At 41.7% G+C, this 18096-nt stretch overlaps 2 protein-coding genes across 3 annotated transcripts; one reads left to right on the top strand and one right to left on the bottom strand.

Moving 5' to 3' along the window:
- Positions 1-402: 402 nt before the first annotated feature.
- On the top strand, positions 403-14405 carry wdr19 (WD repeat domain 19). Of its 2 annotated transcripts, XR_015065982.1 has the most exons (38): positions 403-644; positions 1126-1217; positions 1304-1369; positions 1461-1586; positions 1757-1872; positions 1944-2059; positions 2186-2266; positions 2476-2588; positions 2728-2901; positions 2970-3040; positions 3113-3279; positions 3619-3739; positions 3814-3920; positions 3993-4109; positions 4237-4392; positions 4959-5106; positions 5236-5449; positions 5911-6070; positions 6194-6304; positions 6392-6501; positions 6608-6665; positions 6800-6946; positions 7036-7118; positions 7196-7279; positions 7358-7504; positions 7815-7939; positions 8059-8168; positions 8729-8797; positions 8885-8962; positions 9163-9259; positions 9358-9482; positions 9656-9737; positions 9912-10062; positions 10259-10382; positions 10477-10553; positions 10712-10828; positions 10889-11054; positions 13466-14405. XR_015065982.1 is itself a non-coding variant. In XM_085911155.1 (37 exons), the coding sequence occupies exons 1-36, from the start codon at positions 639-641 to the stop codon at positions 10824-10826; spliced, it is 4044 nt and encodes a 1347-aa protein (XP_085767281.1). In that variant the 5' UTR covers positions 403-638; the 3' UTR covers positions 10827-10828; positions 13466-14402. The 2 variants fall into 2 exon arrangements, 1 of the variants encoding a protein (XP_085767281.1); XM_085911155.1 differs by lacking the exon at positions 10889-11054 and having other exon boundaries at positions 13466-14402.
- Positions 11399-18060, bottom strand: LOC147056812 (transcription factor AP-4-like). The gene is made up of 7 exons (XM_085911157.1): positions 17712-18060; positions 15676-15841; positions 15409-15507; positions 15110-15280; positions 14665-14811; positions 14299-14469; positions 11399-13569 (listed from the first exon to the last, which is right to left on the bottom strand). The coding sequence occupies exons 1-7, from the start codon at positions 17798-17800 to the stop codon at positions 13414-13416; spliced, it is 999 nt and encodes a 332-aa protein (XP_085767283.1). The 5' UTR covers positions 17801-18060; the 3' UTR covers positions 11399-13413.
- Between the last annotated feature and the right edge of the window lie 36 nt (positions 18061-18096).

Raw genomic sequence — 18096 nt, 5'->3', positions numbered from 1 at the left:
GCAAACTAAAATGAAATGATTGATGATGGTTTCAGCAGCACGGTAACAAGTGTGCAGTGTTTTCAAAACTGTGGTGCACTTGTGTGCTATGAGATATCATCAGAGATGCCATGTGGAATGATCCAGTGTGACATAATTTGTATTCTCTGAAATGAGTCTCTCTCTCTCTCTCTGCAAATACATTTGAAGAATTGTCAAAGGTATTTCAATAAATCACTTCAGAATATTTTTTCTGAATATTTTCTGCAAATAAATTCGAAGGGTTGTCAAAGGTATTTTACTCACTAAATCATACCAACTTCAGAATATTTTACTCGGTCAAACCAGGTTATTCTTGTTCCTGGCCGGAACATAAAACAGGAGAACCCCTTCAACGCTGATATCCGGTTTTAAAACCGGAACCGATCTTGATTGGCTAAGAGCTGTTGCTATGACTTCTGGTCCAGACGCTTCGGCGTCTACTAATTCTCACATCCAACTTTTCACACATTTATTCTTTGAGCATGTGTGCAGCAGCAAAATTAATCTGTTTTCGGAAGTAAACTGAAAATATTCTTTTCACAAGACGAAGCATTGTGGCATCAAATTGTGTCATCCATCGAACAGAATAGATCGATTAAAGATCTAATCTCATCAAGATGAAGGTTGGTATCACGCAAATGCATGAAATGTTATTTTTTATTTTTAACATTAATGTTATTTGTTTACTATGCATCACCGAGTTGAAAGGAATGGAATTGTCCTCACTTAGACAGTGATTTGCTTAACGTAGTGCTAATTAGCTAACGAAACTTAAAATAAAAACCATTTTGACAAATTAAGTGCTTTTTCATCTCAACTTCCTGTCAAGTGAATCAAGTTTCTATTACACTACCCAGCTTCTGGATTAGTCACATTCTTGTAATAATGTAGTGTGATCAAAAATATTTCTATTGCACACTTGTTGCATATGATGTACAGTTTAAAAAATGAAATAATAATGAGAGCGAGTGGTGTGCATATGATGTACAGTTAAAAATGAAATAACAATGAGAGCGAGTGGAATTATGTGTGGATATGTTGTGTCGGTTAAAAGACATTTATCTTGACTAAATTTGTTCGGTAATAATCCTCTTGTGTCCCCAGAGCATTTTTACCCTCATAGACAATGCTTGGATGGGCTCCAAGTTATTGTACAAGTGGCAGAAATCCCTTGGAAATTATATAGCTGTTGCAGGGTGAGTGAAAAGTGTTGCTACTTGGAATGCAAAAATTTGACCTGCTAACCAATGCATCATGTGATGTGCTGTATCCAATCCATCAGACAAGACAGCTCAGTGAAAATATTTGATCGCCATGGACACAAGTGGACTGAAATCAGCCTTCCTGGGTATGTGTCAAGGAAAAGAAAAACAATTGAAGCCAAAGAAAGTTTTATTGTTGAAATAATCACCTTCATTTTCTTGTTCCTGCTTCCCCAGATGCTGTGTGGGGATGGACTGGGATAAAGATGGGGACATTTTGGCAGTGATAGCAGCAAAATCCAGCTCCATATACCTTTGGGATGCCAGTGTCAACAAAACATCCAAAATAGACAGTGGAATGAGGTATACTTGCATTCAATACCATCTTGTGCAATTTAGCAATGCAATTATATATTTTTTACTGTCTATTTATTATTAATCAAACATGTAGTGGTGATATTTTCCTTTTTGCTTAGACAAACAGACCAATTTAATATGTGGAATGATTACAAAAAAAAAATATTCCCTGACAGAGACCACATTTCTCTCATCGTGTGGTCAAAAACGGGCCCCCTGCTGGCAGCTGGCACTGCAAAAGGAAACCTGTTAATCTACAATCAGCAGACCTCACACAAAATCCCAATATTAGGTAAATGACTGAACAAGCATGATTGTCATGTTTTTGTGATCTTCTCTTAACTCTTTTGCCGTGTATGCTAGGCAAACATACCAAGAAGATCACCTGTGGCTGCTGGAATTCTCAAAATCTACTGGCCCTTGGGTGTGATGACAACAATTTGAGCATCAGCAATCAAGAGGGGGACACGATTCGTGAGGTTGTCCCATCGAAAAAAAAAAATGCAGCTTCAAATTCTTCTTGGCATATGGCTCACTCATTGCATTCACGTTTCAGGAGCTCTATGGGAATTACACAGAGATGACATGTTTTTATTTTGTTGTAGATAAAACTGCGTGGTGCACCTGCAGACATTTACTTTTCCATGATGAAGACCAGTGAAAGAACTTCCCAAGGAGAGAACACTGTGAGCTTCATTGTGCCCCTATTTTTCAACAGCTTCATGTTGGAATTATTCTCTCAACATCCTTTTTCACTGTATTATTTAACAAACAATCGATTAAACAACATTACCATTATCTTAGCTTAGATAGATTTTCTGACACCACTTGCATTGTATTTTATCAGTGTATAATGAAATGTCTTATAAATATCATAGATTCATTTATTGTCTAGGTGAGTGTCTGCGTGGACAAAAAGATCTTGGTCCTTTTCAGCACCACCAACACAGACGACTGGTATGAGTTGGCGTTTGAAGCAAGTTACGGGCGCATCGTCTCCTATCGCTGGTACACTACAGATGCACACTCACATTACATTTTGTCTTTTGGTATTTTGTTTTAAACTACCATGATGTCTTTTATGATTATTATTGTTATTGCAGAACACACAAAATATCCTCACAGATTTTTCTCCCACTTTTATCAGGTTTGGTGATGGGTACATACTCATTGGCTTCTCTCTTGGATACTTTGTGGTCATTTCCACTCACGTCAGAGAGATTGGGCATGAGCTCTGCCAGGCTCGGAACCATAAAGAAAGTCTTAACAGCGTAGCCATCTCATCTGCATTAAACAAGGCTGCTTCTTGTGGAGACAATAGGTGTGTAATACATCCTAATGAAACTTGCACTTAACACTAAACCAACTAAATCCCCTTGTCCATTGCAGCATCAAGATCCATGATCTCTCTGACTTCAAATACATTAGCAATGTGATACAGCTGGAGGATGAGACTAAAGGTGCGGACATTTGCTTCGATATAGTAATTTAAAATGTCTCTCTCTTACTCGATTCCCATTCTTTCTGCTCAGGTCTGGACCAGCTCAGTTGGACGGATGATGGCCAGCTGCTGGCAGTATCGACCCAGAAAGGAACTCTTCATGTTTTCCTCACAAAGCTTCCCATTCTGGGGGATAGCTATGGAACCAGATTGGCTTACCTTACGTCTCTGCTGGAGGTCACAGTGTCAAACTATGGGGTGAGGAGTTGCATCATTGGAACCTGAAAGTGACTAAACAAAATAAACCTCGTTTGGGATTTTAAGCTTATTATTTGGTCCAGTGTTTTGCCACATTGTATTGTTAATTATATACTACCTCACATTACAAAGATTAAAACTATAATCGTGAAAGCTATATTTTTTTATCACAGTCACATGTTACATCGTAGGTTGTTTTCGGACTTCTTTGCTTGTCAACTTAGTGCAGAATATGACTGAAGTGTGATCTGTAAAAGTCACTGCAGCAAAACATGCTGGAATTTGAAAAGACTGCTCACTAGATTCACTGTGCGCCTCAGTAACTCCGTTGTTTTGCAGATGCCTCCTGTGGCCATACAAGTGGAAGTAGAACCGACCTTCATTGCTGTAGGACCTTATCATGTTGCTGTCGGAATGAACAACAAAGCCTGGTTCTATGCACCGCTAGAACAGGAATCTGGTATGTGTCACGTTTAACATTCTTTAAGTCATATCGCTTCACGCAATTCGTTTGACTGGATTATTTATCTCCAGCTTTTACCAAATTGAAGGAGATTGAGTACTTTGGGACAATTGCCAACATGTGTTTGAATGCAAAATATGCTGCGGCGTTGTTTGACGGTAAAGTGCAACTGCATATGGTAAGTCATAGCTACACTCATTAGTGCGTTACAAACAACAAGTCCATGATTGTTACCATGTTTGTCTTTTAGATCGATGGCAGTGAACAGGAGGAAAGGAAGCAGATGAAGTTGTTCCCGGACGATGACAGAAAAGGTCGTATCCTTTGCCACGCGCTCACTGCTGACTTCCTCTACTATGGCACTGATGTAAGGCTGGGCAACTCACAAAGCACTTGCTTATTCATTCTTTTCATTCTCTGTATTTACAACAAAAAAAAGCTGAATCAATGTCTGTCCACTGACTAAATTTCCCGTTTTGCTCCTCCTCTTCCAGTTAGGTAATGTTCTGTGTGTTCTGGTAGAGGATTGGGAGATTGTGAGCACTTACAGTCACACCGTGGCAGTGAGTAAAGTTTTCCCAGATGTAAATGGCACACGGTTGGTCTTTATCGATGACAAGAAGAATGGCTTCCTGCTCACCCTTTCAAGTGTAAGTCCATGCACAATGATTGACACACTTTTGAGCAGCTGAAAATACAGTTACAGTAAATAGTCTGACATCACTGCAGCACAACGCAATGAAAACCACAAATATATTCAAATGAAAACATTGTCTTTAAAATGCAACTTTCTTTTTCTTGGGAGTTGCAGGCTTTTTCCATCTGTCTCATTATTTGGCCTTTCCCCCTTTCTGCAGAAGGTCTCCAAAGTTATTTGCTTTTTTACTTAGTCTGCTCACATGCTGTCTTAATTTTTTTACTACATTATCATGAAAGAGAGACAAGCTGCTTGACATGAGGCACAGACACAATTTCTTTGTCTGTGGACTGGCACCAAATGTCCCATGGATTGTTACTAATCCCTGGCCCGGTGGCTGCTCTAAATTATCCTTCCATGTGAAAGTGAATGTGAAAGGTTACTTTTCTCTCACCACTGCTAACAAACCTGACTGGCTGGCTAGCAGTCCGAGGTGGATAGTTATAATTTGTCTATTTGTCCTCGTCAACTCCCACAGAATGAGCTCTGTACTCAAATTCTCGTGTTCTGTCATTCCAGGCGGCAGATTTGTGCCTTGAGCTCCCAAACTTCTCCCCCACCATCACTGGAGTGCTGTGGGACAATTGGCACGCAGACAGAGTCGTGTTTGTAGCTTTTGACGATGACAAAGTCTACACCTACGCTGCCCATAAAACCACCATATATGGTAGGAAAACACCAAACAAGTTTCAAAGTTGTCCTTTTTAATGTGGTTAGCATTGCTAATGTAGTGGTGATTGGTGTCTAGGTGGAAAGGGCTGGTCTGTATTTTCATATTTCCTCTATGGTTATCTAGGCCCGCGAGTGGTGTTAGTGGGGAGCACTCCACTCCTTTCCTCCCAGAAGCCTTTGCTGCTCTACAACGGGGTGCTTACGTGCCAGACGGCGAGTGGCAAGATCAATGAAGTGGCTCTGAGCACACACTCCTTCCTTGAACACTCAACAAACACGCCGTCTGGGTCTCAGCCAGAACTTGGCAAGCAGCTCACACAGGCCCTCCAGCTTAAGAGGTTAGTACCGCTGATTTTGATTGAGGAGTCTTGATTTATTAGCACTGCCTGTTAGATTGTATTCATGTAGGAAATATACGTGTGTGGAACCCTAAAATATATGACAAGTTTCCATAATGTTCTTCCAAAGGGAGATTTGATGTAAACTCAGCTAACCAGTTTTGTATCGTTCAATTATTCAAATTTTATTTTTAACCCTTTGGTAAATGGTCAGAATTTAAATCACTGTATAGGGCCACAATTAGTTTTACTTATTATCTTTTTATCTGTATCTTAATGCAAAGCAGCAAATACAGGTGCAATTTGCTGCTTTTCTATTTCTTCATTGAGCTGATTGGAATTGTTCCTTAGGAGTTAAAAAGGTTCTGTGGTTATCTTGTATGTATTTGTTAGTTCCTTTAAGCCTCGTGCTTTTATGAAGGACAAAGAATTCTGATTCAGATGGACGTGTCACTCGATAGGTTTTATGAAGGCTGGGATTTGTGCTCGACTGACGGCAGCGAAGCCGACAAAGCAGAGATCGGCAAAGCCTGTCTGGTCCACATGGAGGTCGAGCTGGCAATCCACTTCTACCGCATGAGTGCCAATGTGGGCATGGTGATATCACTGCAAGCCATCCAGGTACAACTATGGGTGGTGGAGTTTAGAACATTGCTTGACAAATAGTTTGGGATTTTCTAACAAACGGAACATTTATGAATTTATCAAGAAACAAACATGTTTTTTTTTTTTGTCGATTCAAAGGGAATCGAGGATAATAACTTGCTTGCAGGCCATTTGGCCATGTTCCTGGAGGACTTCTGTCTTGCTCAGGACTTGTATCTGGCTTCAAGCTGCCCCATAGCTGCCCTGGAGGTCAGATTCATAGACATTCATAGTTTTTGGGGCTTCAGCATTCTAAACTAACCAGTTGTTGTAAGTTAAATTGTCTCTATTGTTTAGATGAGGAGAGACATGCTACACTGGGACAGTGCTCTGAAGTTAGCTAAGGGGTTAGCAGAAGACCAGATTCCATTTCTCTCCAAAGAATATGCCGTTCATCTGGAGTTTATGTACATATACACACACACATGGATCAATCGTAATCCTTCTGTCATCTAAAATGTCAGAGCTGATGCATCATCTGGCTCTCTCTCTGTGTCTTCCTTTCTTCTCTAGTGGAGACTACATGAATGCTCTGGCACACTATGAGAAAGGCATGACTCATAATAATAAAGTAAGTGCAACACACTCGACAAAATAAGGACAGAAGTACGACTTCAGTTTTTGCCAAAACTTTGTCAATGTTGTTGTGTATTTTTTGGTCTTTGCTCTACTGGTTTGTCACGATGCTTTCCCCTCGGGTCACAGTTCCAGGAGCATGATGAGGTGTGCCAGGCAGGTGTAGCGAGGATGTCCATTCGAATGGGTGACATAAGGAGAGGAGTGACCCAGGCTAGTCAACACCCAAGTCGAGTTCTTAAGAAAGAATGTGCAGCCATACTGGAAAACATGAAGGCAAGAGTTGTTTTTCCTAGTTTCTGTGATGTATTGAAGCAGCTGTGTTGTTTTTGTATGTCTATTAAATGCTTGATTTTGTTACACAGCAATTCTCTGAAGCTGCTCAGCTCTATGAAAAAGGACAGTGCTACGACAAGGCAGCATCGGTTTACATTCGCTGCAAAAACTGGTAAGACAAGGCCTGAAAACATTCTGACCTTGAAAGTGGTCTCAGGGTTCTCCACAATGAAGTGACTCCTCTTTTAGGGCAAAGGTGGGGGAGTTGCTACCGAATGTCACCTCTTCCAAAATCCACTTGCAGTATGCTAAAGCCAAGGAGGCGGATGGCAAGTAAGTTCTTCACGATGTCTCCATTGAGATCAGGTCTTGGGAAAAAAAAGCCAATGTCATTATTTTTGTGTTTATCAGTTATAAAGAGGCGGCACAAGCCTATGGTAGTGCTAAGGACTGGGACAATGTGACTCGCGTGCTGCTGGATCACCTGAAAAACCCAGAAGGTGCTGTTCGAATTGTCAGGGAAACGCAGAGCATTGAAGGAGCCAAGATGGTGGCCAGGTGGGACAAAATAGTCTACTGTAAATGTTTATACTTAGGTGCACCTGCGGGTTCAATACAAGAGTTGTCAAAATGTCTACCTCGATAAAAATAAAGTTTTAACAAGAAAAATAAAGTTTTAACAATATCTTAATTATTGTGGTTGTAGTAGGTGGACAACAAAGAGGGATTGGATTTTTAGAAACAATTGTAATTTTCAAAAATGTGTATCTTCCAAACTATTTCTTTCCAAAAAAAATGGCAATACATGCTTTTCATTCATTCAGTCTGCTGTTTTGTGTCAGCTCTTGATGCGTTTGTGTCTTTTCAGATTCTTCTTGTCGTTGAACGATTATGGCTCGGCCATCCACTTCCTGGTGCTGTCTCAGTGCAATGACGAAGCCTTCCAGCTTGCACAGCAGCACAGACAGATGGAGGTCTACGCCGACATCATCGGTCTGTGACTATCCACTCTTGCAAGTTCAAATTCTGGCATCAAGTTCATTGTTTTGCCCCGTTTGTGGACTAACGCAAACTGAAACATGAATTCAACTGCTGCTGCGTGTGTTCAACAGGCTCTGACGCAACCCTGGAGGATTATCAGAGCATCGCCCTGTACTTTGAGGCAGAAAAGAACCACCTGCAAGCTGGCAAATTCTTTCAAAAGTGTGGACAATACAGCAGAGTAGGAGCCCTCTTTCGTCTCTATCACTCCCACCGCCGTCTTTTTACTTACACACTTACATTCAAGAAAGCCTGGAATAGTTTACTCACGATGCACTGACTCAATGTGAAATCTGGGGCCGCTTAGTTGAATACTGCTGATGATGTCGTTTTGGATGGATGGATGGATGGATGAATGAATGGCAACAGATGGGTGCATGGTTAAATGTACATTCTGCCCTCTAGTGGAAGAGTCTTTAGTTGTTCACTTGCGAAGATGAATTTTGTAGAAGCTTCAAATTTCTTTCATGGATCAGACGTTGTATTTTTTTCTTCCTCTAGAGGGCACTGTTGGTTTAAAGAAAGGGGTTTTATAAAATGGATAGTCTGTACAAACAATGCCATCGAGAGGAGTCATTAGTATATCGGAAAAAAAAACTGGTTCACAAATCATATTTCAAGCTTCATTTCCCATCACTAATGTTTTGTGATAAATAATGATTGAAAATGATTACTGACCAATTAATTACATTTGGATTATTTCCCATGGTAATCACTGGCCTCTCTTGTTTTCTTCTTCAGGCGTTGAAGCACTTTTTGAAGTGTCCTAATACGGAAGACAGCCTGGCTCTGGACATGGCGATTGAGACAGTGAGAGATCAACGTATCCGGTGCAAAATCACCGTTATCAAAACAATGAAAATGCATGTGCTTTATGTGTGTGTTTCAAAAAAACAGGTGGGCCACGCCAAAGACACCTCACTGACTAATTTACTAATAGAATACCTCATGGGGGAAAGTGATGGCATCCCTAAGGTGATTTTTATACTGTGTTTTTTATCGTGTCAGTGGCAACCTAAACTGTTTACGTTACGGTATCGCAATTACACAGCAACTAAAGTGCCGTTTCAAAAAGTGTCACATAGAAACAACTATTAGAAAGAAGTCTTTGCCTCAGTGATGTCTGAATGTTGTATCACAGTGACAGTCTGAGTGTTTTTTTTTTTTTTTTTTAGGATGCCAAGTACCTGTTCCGACTCTACATGGCGCTCCAGCAGTACAGGGAGGCTGCTCGCACTGCCATCATCATCGCTAGGGAAGAACAGAACGCAGGCATGATCACCAAAAGCTGTTTACTTTCTATTGTGTGATAATACATGTGACAAAACAACTATGCTGCTGTTTTTTTTGTTCTTGTGTGTCTCTACCAGGTAACTACCGTAGCTCCCACAACGTGCTGTTCAGTATGTTTACACAACTGCAAGCTCATAAGATAAAGATTCCTGCGGAAATGGCCACTAACCTGATGATCCTGCATTCCTACCTGCTGGGAAAAGTGAGTGCATGCATTTGCAAAATAAATGAAGGTTTGAGAAGAGGGCAAATATTTTTTTTATACACCGTCATGCCCATAATTTTAAGTTGAGTGCTTTACTGTTACTGTACAATGACAATTATGATTGTAATAATTATACTTGAACAAATATTTTGATATGTGCTTGTGTACAGATCCACATCAAGAGAAGAGACCACCTTAAAGGGGCACGCATGCTTATTCGTGTCAGCAAAAATATTAGCAAGTTTCCAGCACGTGAGTCATTGCACACAATGTACGGTAGTTATTCATCCCTTTTCAACATCTTAACTTGTCATTGAGCCCCAGAACGTCTGACATATTAACTACATGTTTCACCGTACCGCCATGGAGATTTGCCTTTTTTTTTTTTTTTTCACAAGGTCTCTTTTGTTTGTTGGGTTGCCGCAGATGTTGTGCCCATTCTGACATCGGCGGTCATTGAATGTCACCGAGCAGGGTTGAAGAACTCCGCTTTTGGCTTTGCCGCCATGCTCATGCGCCCTGAGTACCGAAACGAGATACACCAGAACTACAGGAAGAAGATCGAGGCTATGGTTCGGTGAGCGGCCAACATGACCAGCTCGTCAACTAATTTCACATAGGGCACAAAATAACATGCGCTGTTTTAGAAATCAAATGTATTTCTTGAACATGAATGCTTGCTCACCCTTGCTCTAACTCCATGAGAATTTCCAAGATTGTATTTTTCTTCCATTATTTACTCTTCTATTCATACATGATTTTAATTTCATTAGGCGTCCAGATACATCAGAGTTGGAAGAGGAAACGACCCCGTGTCCTTACTGCGGCTTCCAGCTTCCGCAGAACGAACTGCTCTGCATCTCATGCAAGAACAACCTGCCCTATTGCATCGCCACGGTGAGTGTGCTCTATCACTCGTTGGGCTGAGCTGACATTTGACAATTCCCTCCCAGAAGTTTGCATCTTGTGTCTCGCTTTATCACAATTATAGGGTCGTCATATGCTGAAAGAAGATTGGTCGGTGTGTCCTCATTGTGAATTTCCTGCACTCTACTCTCAGTTCATCCTGTAAGTGGCATGACACGAGCTCTGTTGATTTGACACAGCCACATTTTGGCGAGACAAAAATAATCCATTATTTTTTATGAGTCCAGGTTTTACAATATCAATTTGAATGAATTAGTTTTAAAAAAGGTCACTCTTCTGTCCTTGATGAACAATTTCAGGTTACTGGAGACTGAGACCGTGTGTCCTATGTGCTCAGAGCCTCTGAGTGCCCAGCAAGTAAAGAAGATCCAGGATTGTTCGAAACACTTGCAGACTAATCAAGTGGATCAGTGAAGGTGACAGCCCTCTTCCGCTCAGCCTGTTGAGATTTAATAGAATTTCCTCTTTTCACTTAGATCAGGGGTGGGCAGTTGCCATCCTCGAGGGTCCTGGTCAGATAATGTGCAAGGTCTGCAGAAGCTGGATAACAATCCTGATCATTTGAATCAAGTATGTTGCAGCAGGGAGACCTATAAAACCTGCAGGCCCTTGAGGACCGGAATTGCCCACCCGCCTTAGATGGTCAGTACAGTGTACGAAGGACTGTTAATACGCTTATGATTGAAAGGGCCTTTCATTTACTCACTTGTAAAATTGAGATTCATTTTAAACTGTGTCAAATAAACCAACCCCAGCTGCCAAAAAATATGCTTAGAGGCTCACCAATAGACATGGGAGACATTATGTACACATTGGTAGGTAATGGTGGTTGACCTATGTAGCACACCTTGTTTACAAAATTGGATTTGTTTTCAATGGGAACAATCTGGCAACTTCGTCATTCATGCTTAAAATTCTCACGTGTTATTCTTATGCTGTTGGCCCAAAACACAAAATGAATCAATTAATGATCAAGCATGTTATCATAGAAAAGTACAAATTTTATTTTTTATTCTTTATACAAAGGACTGTTTACCCAGGTTTTTTAAACAAAAATATAACAGCTTCTTATTGACGTGGACTGAAAAAAAAAAAGATAAAAATATAAAACACCAACAAATGTATAATAAATTTGGAAAGACAGAAAAGCAGATCACATTGAACAAAATTAGTCATAGTAAAAAGCGTACTTAAAAACATGAAATGAAACTTCCTCATCATTGTTTCAGGCAGTAGAGGACAGCAAGTGCTTAATACCAAATAGCTCAAACTTCACTGAAAGGCATCAGTGCTGAAATACAATGTGTACTGTACAGATCATATTGAAAAGTTTTTTGTTTTGTTTTTGTTCCACCCACCAAAGCTCCAGTTTGACTTCAGGCTGCAGCCTCATAATTAACAGATTTCCACTGATCCCTCTTTGACACTATGAACAACCCCCTTTAACTTCCCACTTTGTATGGAACAAACAGGTCGAACCAGATGGAACATCGATGCTAGATTGCGAGCGGCGGCGGCGTCCACATACAACATGTTTGTCAAAACAAAAAGAAAATACCTGTTACACAAGACATTCTGTTACGAACATGCACTCAACAGAAGGCAGCGAGATGAAAAGACAACTCCAAACATTTGGAATGTTTACAGCATCAAATTGTGTTTGGAAATAGAAACACAGAGTTCCAGTTTTAAAAAGAAAAAACAAAAAAACATCTAGACAAGATGAACATCATAATGTGAAGCGATTCAGAGCATTGGCCAGTGCTCATTTGGGACTTTTGTGGTATTTCGATTTGACAGTGACCGATCTTGGTGTATTTGACAACACTCAACTTAAGTTGTTTTCCAGCACAACCACACAAAACTCATTCCAACACGGGCAAATGACTTGCCACATTTGAAAATGTTTAGCTAGTCAGCAGAGCACCATGTTGGCAAACAGCACCTCGTAAGAACGGTAATGATATTCTTTGATACAAGCGAGTCACAACTTTTACTGTTGGTGTGACGTACACACCTATTAGCGGTGCATAGTAATCTTCGCCACGCGTATAAATGGACTGAAGATGCGATTGCATAAGTAGCAAACAAGTGCATAGTCACTGAAATCAACAAACCAAGATCAGAAGTTGCGACTGAAAATCTTTGGTGGAAAACTTGAAATTGTCATGCAGACTAATATGTTTTAAGAGTACATCACATTTTCATCTTTAAAAAATAAGACTGTTTCCTCCAATTATTCAGTCAAGTTGTCGGACAGCGATTGAGAAAGCCCACTAGTTGTTACCAGAACGCTAGTGAACCAACATTTAGCTCTCACCTTAAGTCGGCAGTTGCAGTTTGGGGGGGGCTCCAATTTTGAATCTCAAGGCAACTTGCTCCTTATCGAACCAAATAACCGTCCAATTTTTCAAATAATCTTATATGAGAATGCAGTTCAGTAACCCTGACAGGGTACATTTCCCTAAACACTTAACAGACTGTCAATTGATTAATAGCTTATATTCTTCAATATCTATTTTAAGGGCTTAAGCTGATAAGTATACTCGTTCAAGTAAAATCCTTTCTTTTAGTATCGCTCCTGTGACCTGTCTTGTTTAGAAACGCAAGACGAGGGAAAGAAAAGATTCTAACTCTTAAATCCCCCGTTTCTCAATCAAAAAGTCACAAATTGCTGCTTCGTGTATTACATTCAGTTCTCCATTATAGTGAAAAGGTCAATTTGCAGCACAAATAATGTCATCGGCGCCTGGCAATGGAAAACAATTGGGAGGACGGACCGATGAGGAGCAGCCTCAAGAAACCTCACTTGGCCTCCTCTGCACGCTGACCACTCCTAGTTTTCAGTCAGACAATTTACATTACGAGAGCGACAGCGAAAAGCGCTTCACTACAGGGAGTGGGAGGTCGGGAGAGACTTTTTTTTTTTTTAAGTAGTCAAGCTTCTGGATGGAATCTTACAGTGAGATGGTGTTAAGTGTTTGTGAAGTTCACGGCACGATCAGTTCATTGAGCAGTCCTCTCCCTCTGTGTCCGTGTCTGTGTCTGAACAGGCGGTGTCCATGGCGACATGGGCGGGGCTGACTATGACCGCTCGTCTCTGCTCTTCCTCTGCGCTCGCTCGCCTCTCCTGAGTGCGCTCGATGTGGTGGATGGCCTGAGAGGAGCGAACGATGCAGCATATTTTCAATTAGCCACAATGTAAGCTACACCACCACAATCTGATGAGATACGAGAGATGTATCAAAAAAATTTTTTTTTTAAACGGGTTTGTTATTGTGGTTCAGTCACACACTTTGTAATATTTTAGTTGCAGTACGATACTGTACGCCAGAAATATCTAATCTGTTTGTCATGGACTGCAACGTAGTTATTCTTCTGCCTCAGAAGGCTGTTTTGACTGTAAAACTGTGTGAAGGTAGCGCAATTTTTGGCACAATAAATTTGAGATAACTGATTCATTAAAAAAAATATGTATTGAAGAAAAGAACTTATTTTCGCGGTCGCTTACAATAACGATAAACATCATGGGCAGAACATTTGACTGTTTTACAAAAGTTTCTCTTTGTATTTAACGTTGCACCAAAGAGAAAAATTGTCAAGTATTGGCCAATTTGTGTGTGGGTGAGAGAAGTTGAATGTCATTTTCTGCCTTTACTGTTAGTGTAAAAAGAAACAAAAAAATCTCCAAATTCCTGCCAATTTTAAAATAGCCAATATTGGCTGATTAATCGGTCACCATATCATTGAATATACACAATAGTTACATGGTAAAACGACAGTAAACAGAACCATTATTGTTTTTGATAAAGGCAGAACATTTGTCTAAAAGCTTGCCTTTTGGATGACCTTCCATTGGGCACATCATCATATGCAAAGGACATACCTGCACAATGGTGTCCAGGTTTTGTCTCGACGTAGACACGGTGCTGTTGTGGAGAGATGAGCTCATGGTCACCACGGTGACATGGTGATGGGGTTGCTGGGTTAGTGTCGGCGCCGGCACAATGACTGTCGGGTGGTGGGTTGAGGCGATGGGAGTGGGAGGGGCCACCACCTGAACAAACATACAAATCACCTTTTGTTATATATTGTAGACAAATAATGAGTAACTTCAATCATGTCTTCAGTCATGTCTGATTACTCGTAATACAAACATTATTTAAAAAAAAAAAATCATTTGTATTTCTCATCACGCGAGTCTCTTGAAGTACAGGTGGACTTTCCAAGTACGAATGTGTGCTTAGCCAACCTTTGGACTGTGAGGGGGTCTATCTGCGGCTTGAACTTGTTGTAGTCGTAACAGCGTCTGGCTCTGGAGCTGCGCGTGCTCCTCCTCCACCTGTTGGGTGATCACCTTGAGACGATCCGGGTGCCCTTGGGTGTCCAGGGAGCGCACCTGCAGCCAAACACACGTGACGTAAGCAACACGTAATCCACCAAATGTGCCTGCTCACCTTCACTCTAACTGTTTTTATATGAAAAAGACCATTATTAAATGTAGACAATACATAGAAGCGTGTACAATAAAAACAAATGGCAGCATTCTGATTCCCTAACCCGTATTTTGTGCCCTATGTCGTAAACTGACCATAGTGTTGTTCAAAAGTAGTGATATACCACCTCCAAATTTATCAGCGTTTGAAATGGGACCCGAAATAATCGGCTAATGCAAACAACTTGAATGATACGTGCACCTGCTCCTCCAGCTGCATACGGGCGGAGCGTTCTCGGTCCAGCTGCTGGCGCAGTTCCAGCATTTCCCGCCTCAGCTCTTCTACCTTTTCCTCATCGAGAGTATCTGGAGAGCCGATGCCTTCATCCTTCTCCTCCGCTCGCCTCCGTTTGGGCGAGGAACCACTGAATTCCTGCAGTCGCATTGTGGAAACAGGGTGAGCCAACAGTCACACACTTTGCATTGAATGAAGGCACTATTATTCTTTGAACAAAGCCCAAAGATTACCAGTCAGGGCACTAAAACAGCATTTGGGCATACCTGTATGAAGCGTTTGAGCTGGTTGTTCTGTGACAAGAGCTGCGTCTTTTCCTGCTCCAAGGTGAAGATGTAGTCTGCTGTCTGTTGCAAGATGGCCGCCTGCAGAGACCCAAAAGTAAGTAAAGCTCCGTCAACACAAAGTCGAACAGATCAGTGTGAAACCTTTTTTTTTTTTTTTCAAATTGTTTCTGAGAACTGATCTGTTCTTTAACTTTTCTGGTCCCTATAGTGGATTTTCACTTGCTGTTCAATTGTATGACCACGTACCTTGCTGAGTTTCTCTCCATCTGTGTGAGGCAAGAGACTTTTCAGGGACTGGAAGCCAGCATTGATGCTTTGCATACGTCGCCGCTCATTGCTGTTGGCGATTTCACGTCGGATTCGCCTCTCTTGGTCCTGGGCCGTCTCTGGACTGAAGGGGATGTTGGCCAGACTAAAGAACAATCACACGACAAAGGTAATCATTTATGTTTTCATATGGGACCAGTTGCTCATCGTAGAAGATTTTTTTTTGCTCGTAGTAGCAACATCACAAGACATGTAAAAAAGTGCTTGCTCAACACTGTCACACACAAAGCATCTATGCTGGACAAAAATACAGCCACAATAATACTTAATACTGGATGAAACAGAATCTAAAAATAGATTTGCCTGAACGTACAAGGACTTAATCTTGACCTCTGCCCTCTGGGTCAATGAGTTTAAATTGACTATCAGGGTTGTGAACCACCTCAACAAACAACATGTTAACGAAAAACATGTTATAACCGAAATTAGGCTGCAGAGGGGACAACTAACCCGAGGAAACAAACCAGTAGAACTTGATTGGAGATGTTTATAAAACACTCAAGGTCAGATGGCATCTTGCTTGTGCGGCTTTGAAAACAATAGGATCCCTTGTGGGCGGGAAAACCACACTAACATTGTGATTCGTAAAACCGACAGCCAAAGCAAAACAATGTCCAAAATGATTGTGAAATGCCTCACAGGCATCAGATCGTGCTCAAAGGATAGATGGGGTCCGGGTGCTCCAATGTAACCTTCGATCATGAACTGATAAAAATTGCACAAATGAGCCTTTGAAGACAACCCAACAATAAAAAGCATTAATTCAATCCCAAAGAAGTGTAAATGTAAGTCAAGACAACTTTTGGATTCAGGTTTTAAACTTGAGTTAGCGGCTTGTAGTTAGGGTTTCAACTCATGGTCAGATCTCATCTTTGTGTAACGGGTTCCAAAAGCAGATTGTTCGTAGCATCAGTGTGACATACTTCATATAACGAGGTATTTACATTTTTCTCAAGTATTTTTCTTCAGCTGGCCGAAAATGCCGTCCCCTGTATTTGTCTGTTCAGGTGCGCCTCATGAAGTGTTTGGTTCAGCTTTTACTACAAACCAACAGGTTATGACCTTTCCGTTAGAATTTATTTATTTTGTGACGACGTTACAAACGAGCTCACTGCTGCGCACCTCCAACATGGCCGCCGGAGGGCGCGTCGGCCAGCTGGTAGCAGCACAGTGAAATGTGACTCCTCTCCAGTCCACGCTGAGCACAGCAGCAGCAGTGGTAGGCAGGCAAGCAGCAGAAGGCCCCCGGGCACCGAGGAGAACAATGCGTTCGACAGTTAGCGCCGAGCGAACAGTCAACGTTCACCGTCCCTCCCGAAAATAACATCGATCAAAGGCCGCGCGGGTGACCCAACGTGCGTGCGCCCGTTGAACCGACAGATAGAGGCCAGTCTCGGCTTTTAACTAAAAGCGAGCGCGGTTGGAAAAAAAAAAATCCTCATGCTGAGTTAGCTTGGAGAGTTAGCAACACAACCATGGCTACTGCTTGTGTAAAACATAAAAGACGCAACGCGAGCGTTAATGGTTCAAATATCTCCACTTTGGTACAACGCAAAATGTTTGTAATAGTGAACGTGACATAATAGTGTGTGCTGAACCGAATTTGTTTGCAAAAACCGAGATTCTGGCGAACACGTTAAGCACCACGTGCTCGACTGCAAATTGCGATGTATCGATTTCAAGTGCTTGATTTACATATTTTGGGAGCGATTGCCCTCTTAACGTGTCTCGTGGGTCAAAACTTGACCCGCCTGCTGTCAAACGACACGACAGGGGCGTCTCGGTTTAACGTCCGCTCGCACGGAATGGCTGCAGCGCAGGTAGCGATCCGCCACTTTGTACAACCTTGCTGCCAAACTATCGCATGCTAGCAGCTAACGGCTAACGCGCTATTTGAAGTCGTGCTCGTAGCCCGCCGCCACAACACAAACCACAACGTGCTTTTTGGAACGTACCTGCATAGTCCCCCGATAACATCCTTCTCAGTCTTTTTGAATTGCTGCAGGTTCGGTATCTTCTCTGTCGGCATCATGAAATATTCCATGCTTTCAAAGCCACCCACTAAAACGCGTGTTTTGCTCTCTCACCCTCCCACTTCTCTCTTTCGGGGAAAAAAAAAAAGATCTGCGAATTGTACACTTGTTGTTGTATGTTCTAGCATTCACGCGTATGCAAGACGCGCGGTAATGTAAAGGAAAGGGTTGGAAAAACAAAAGTTGTAGCTGTCCACAGCTGATGGGGTTCCCTCCAATGCGTGTGTGCACGCGCGCGCGTGTGTCATCTTGCCTCCGCCTACTACGTGTTTGTGTGTATGTCTTTTGCCCCCGCCTACTGTGTGAT

This window comes from Syngnathus leptorhynchus, chromosome 5, assembly GCF_054491065.1.
Source record: "Syngnathus leptorhynchus isolate UIUO chromosome 5, UIUO_Slep, whole genome shotgun sequence".
Classification (NCBI taxonomy): Eukaryota; Metazoa; Chordata; class Actinopteri; order Syngnathiformes; family Syngnathidae; genus Syngnathus; species Syngnathus leptorhynchus.
The sequence above is the reverse complement of the archived record's forward strand: the minus strand, read 5'-3'. Positions and strand labels throughout refer to the sequence as shown.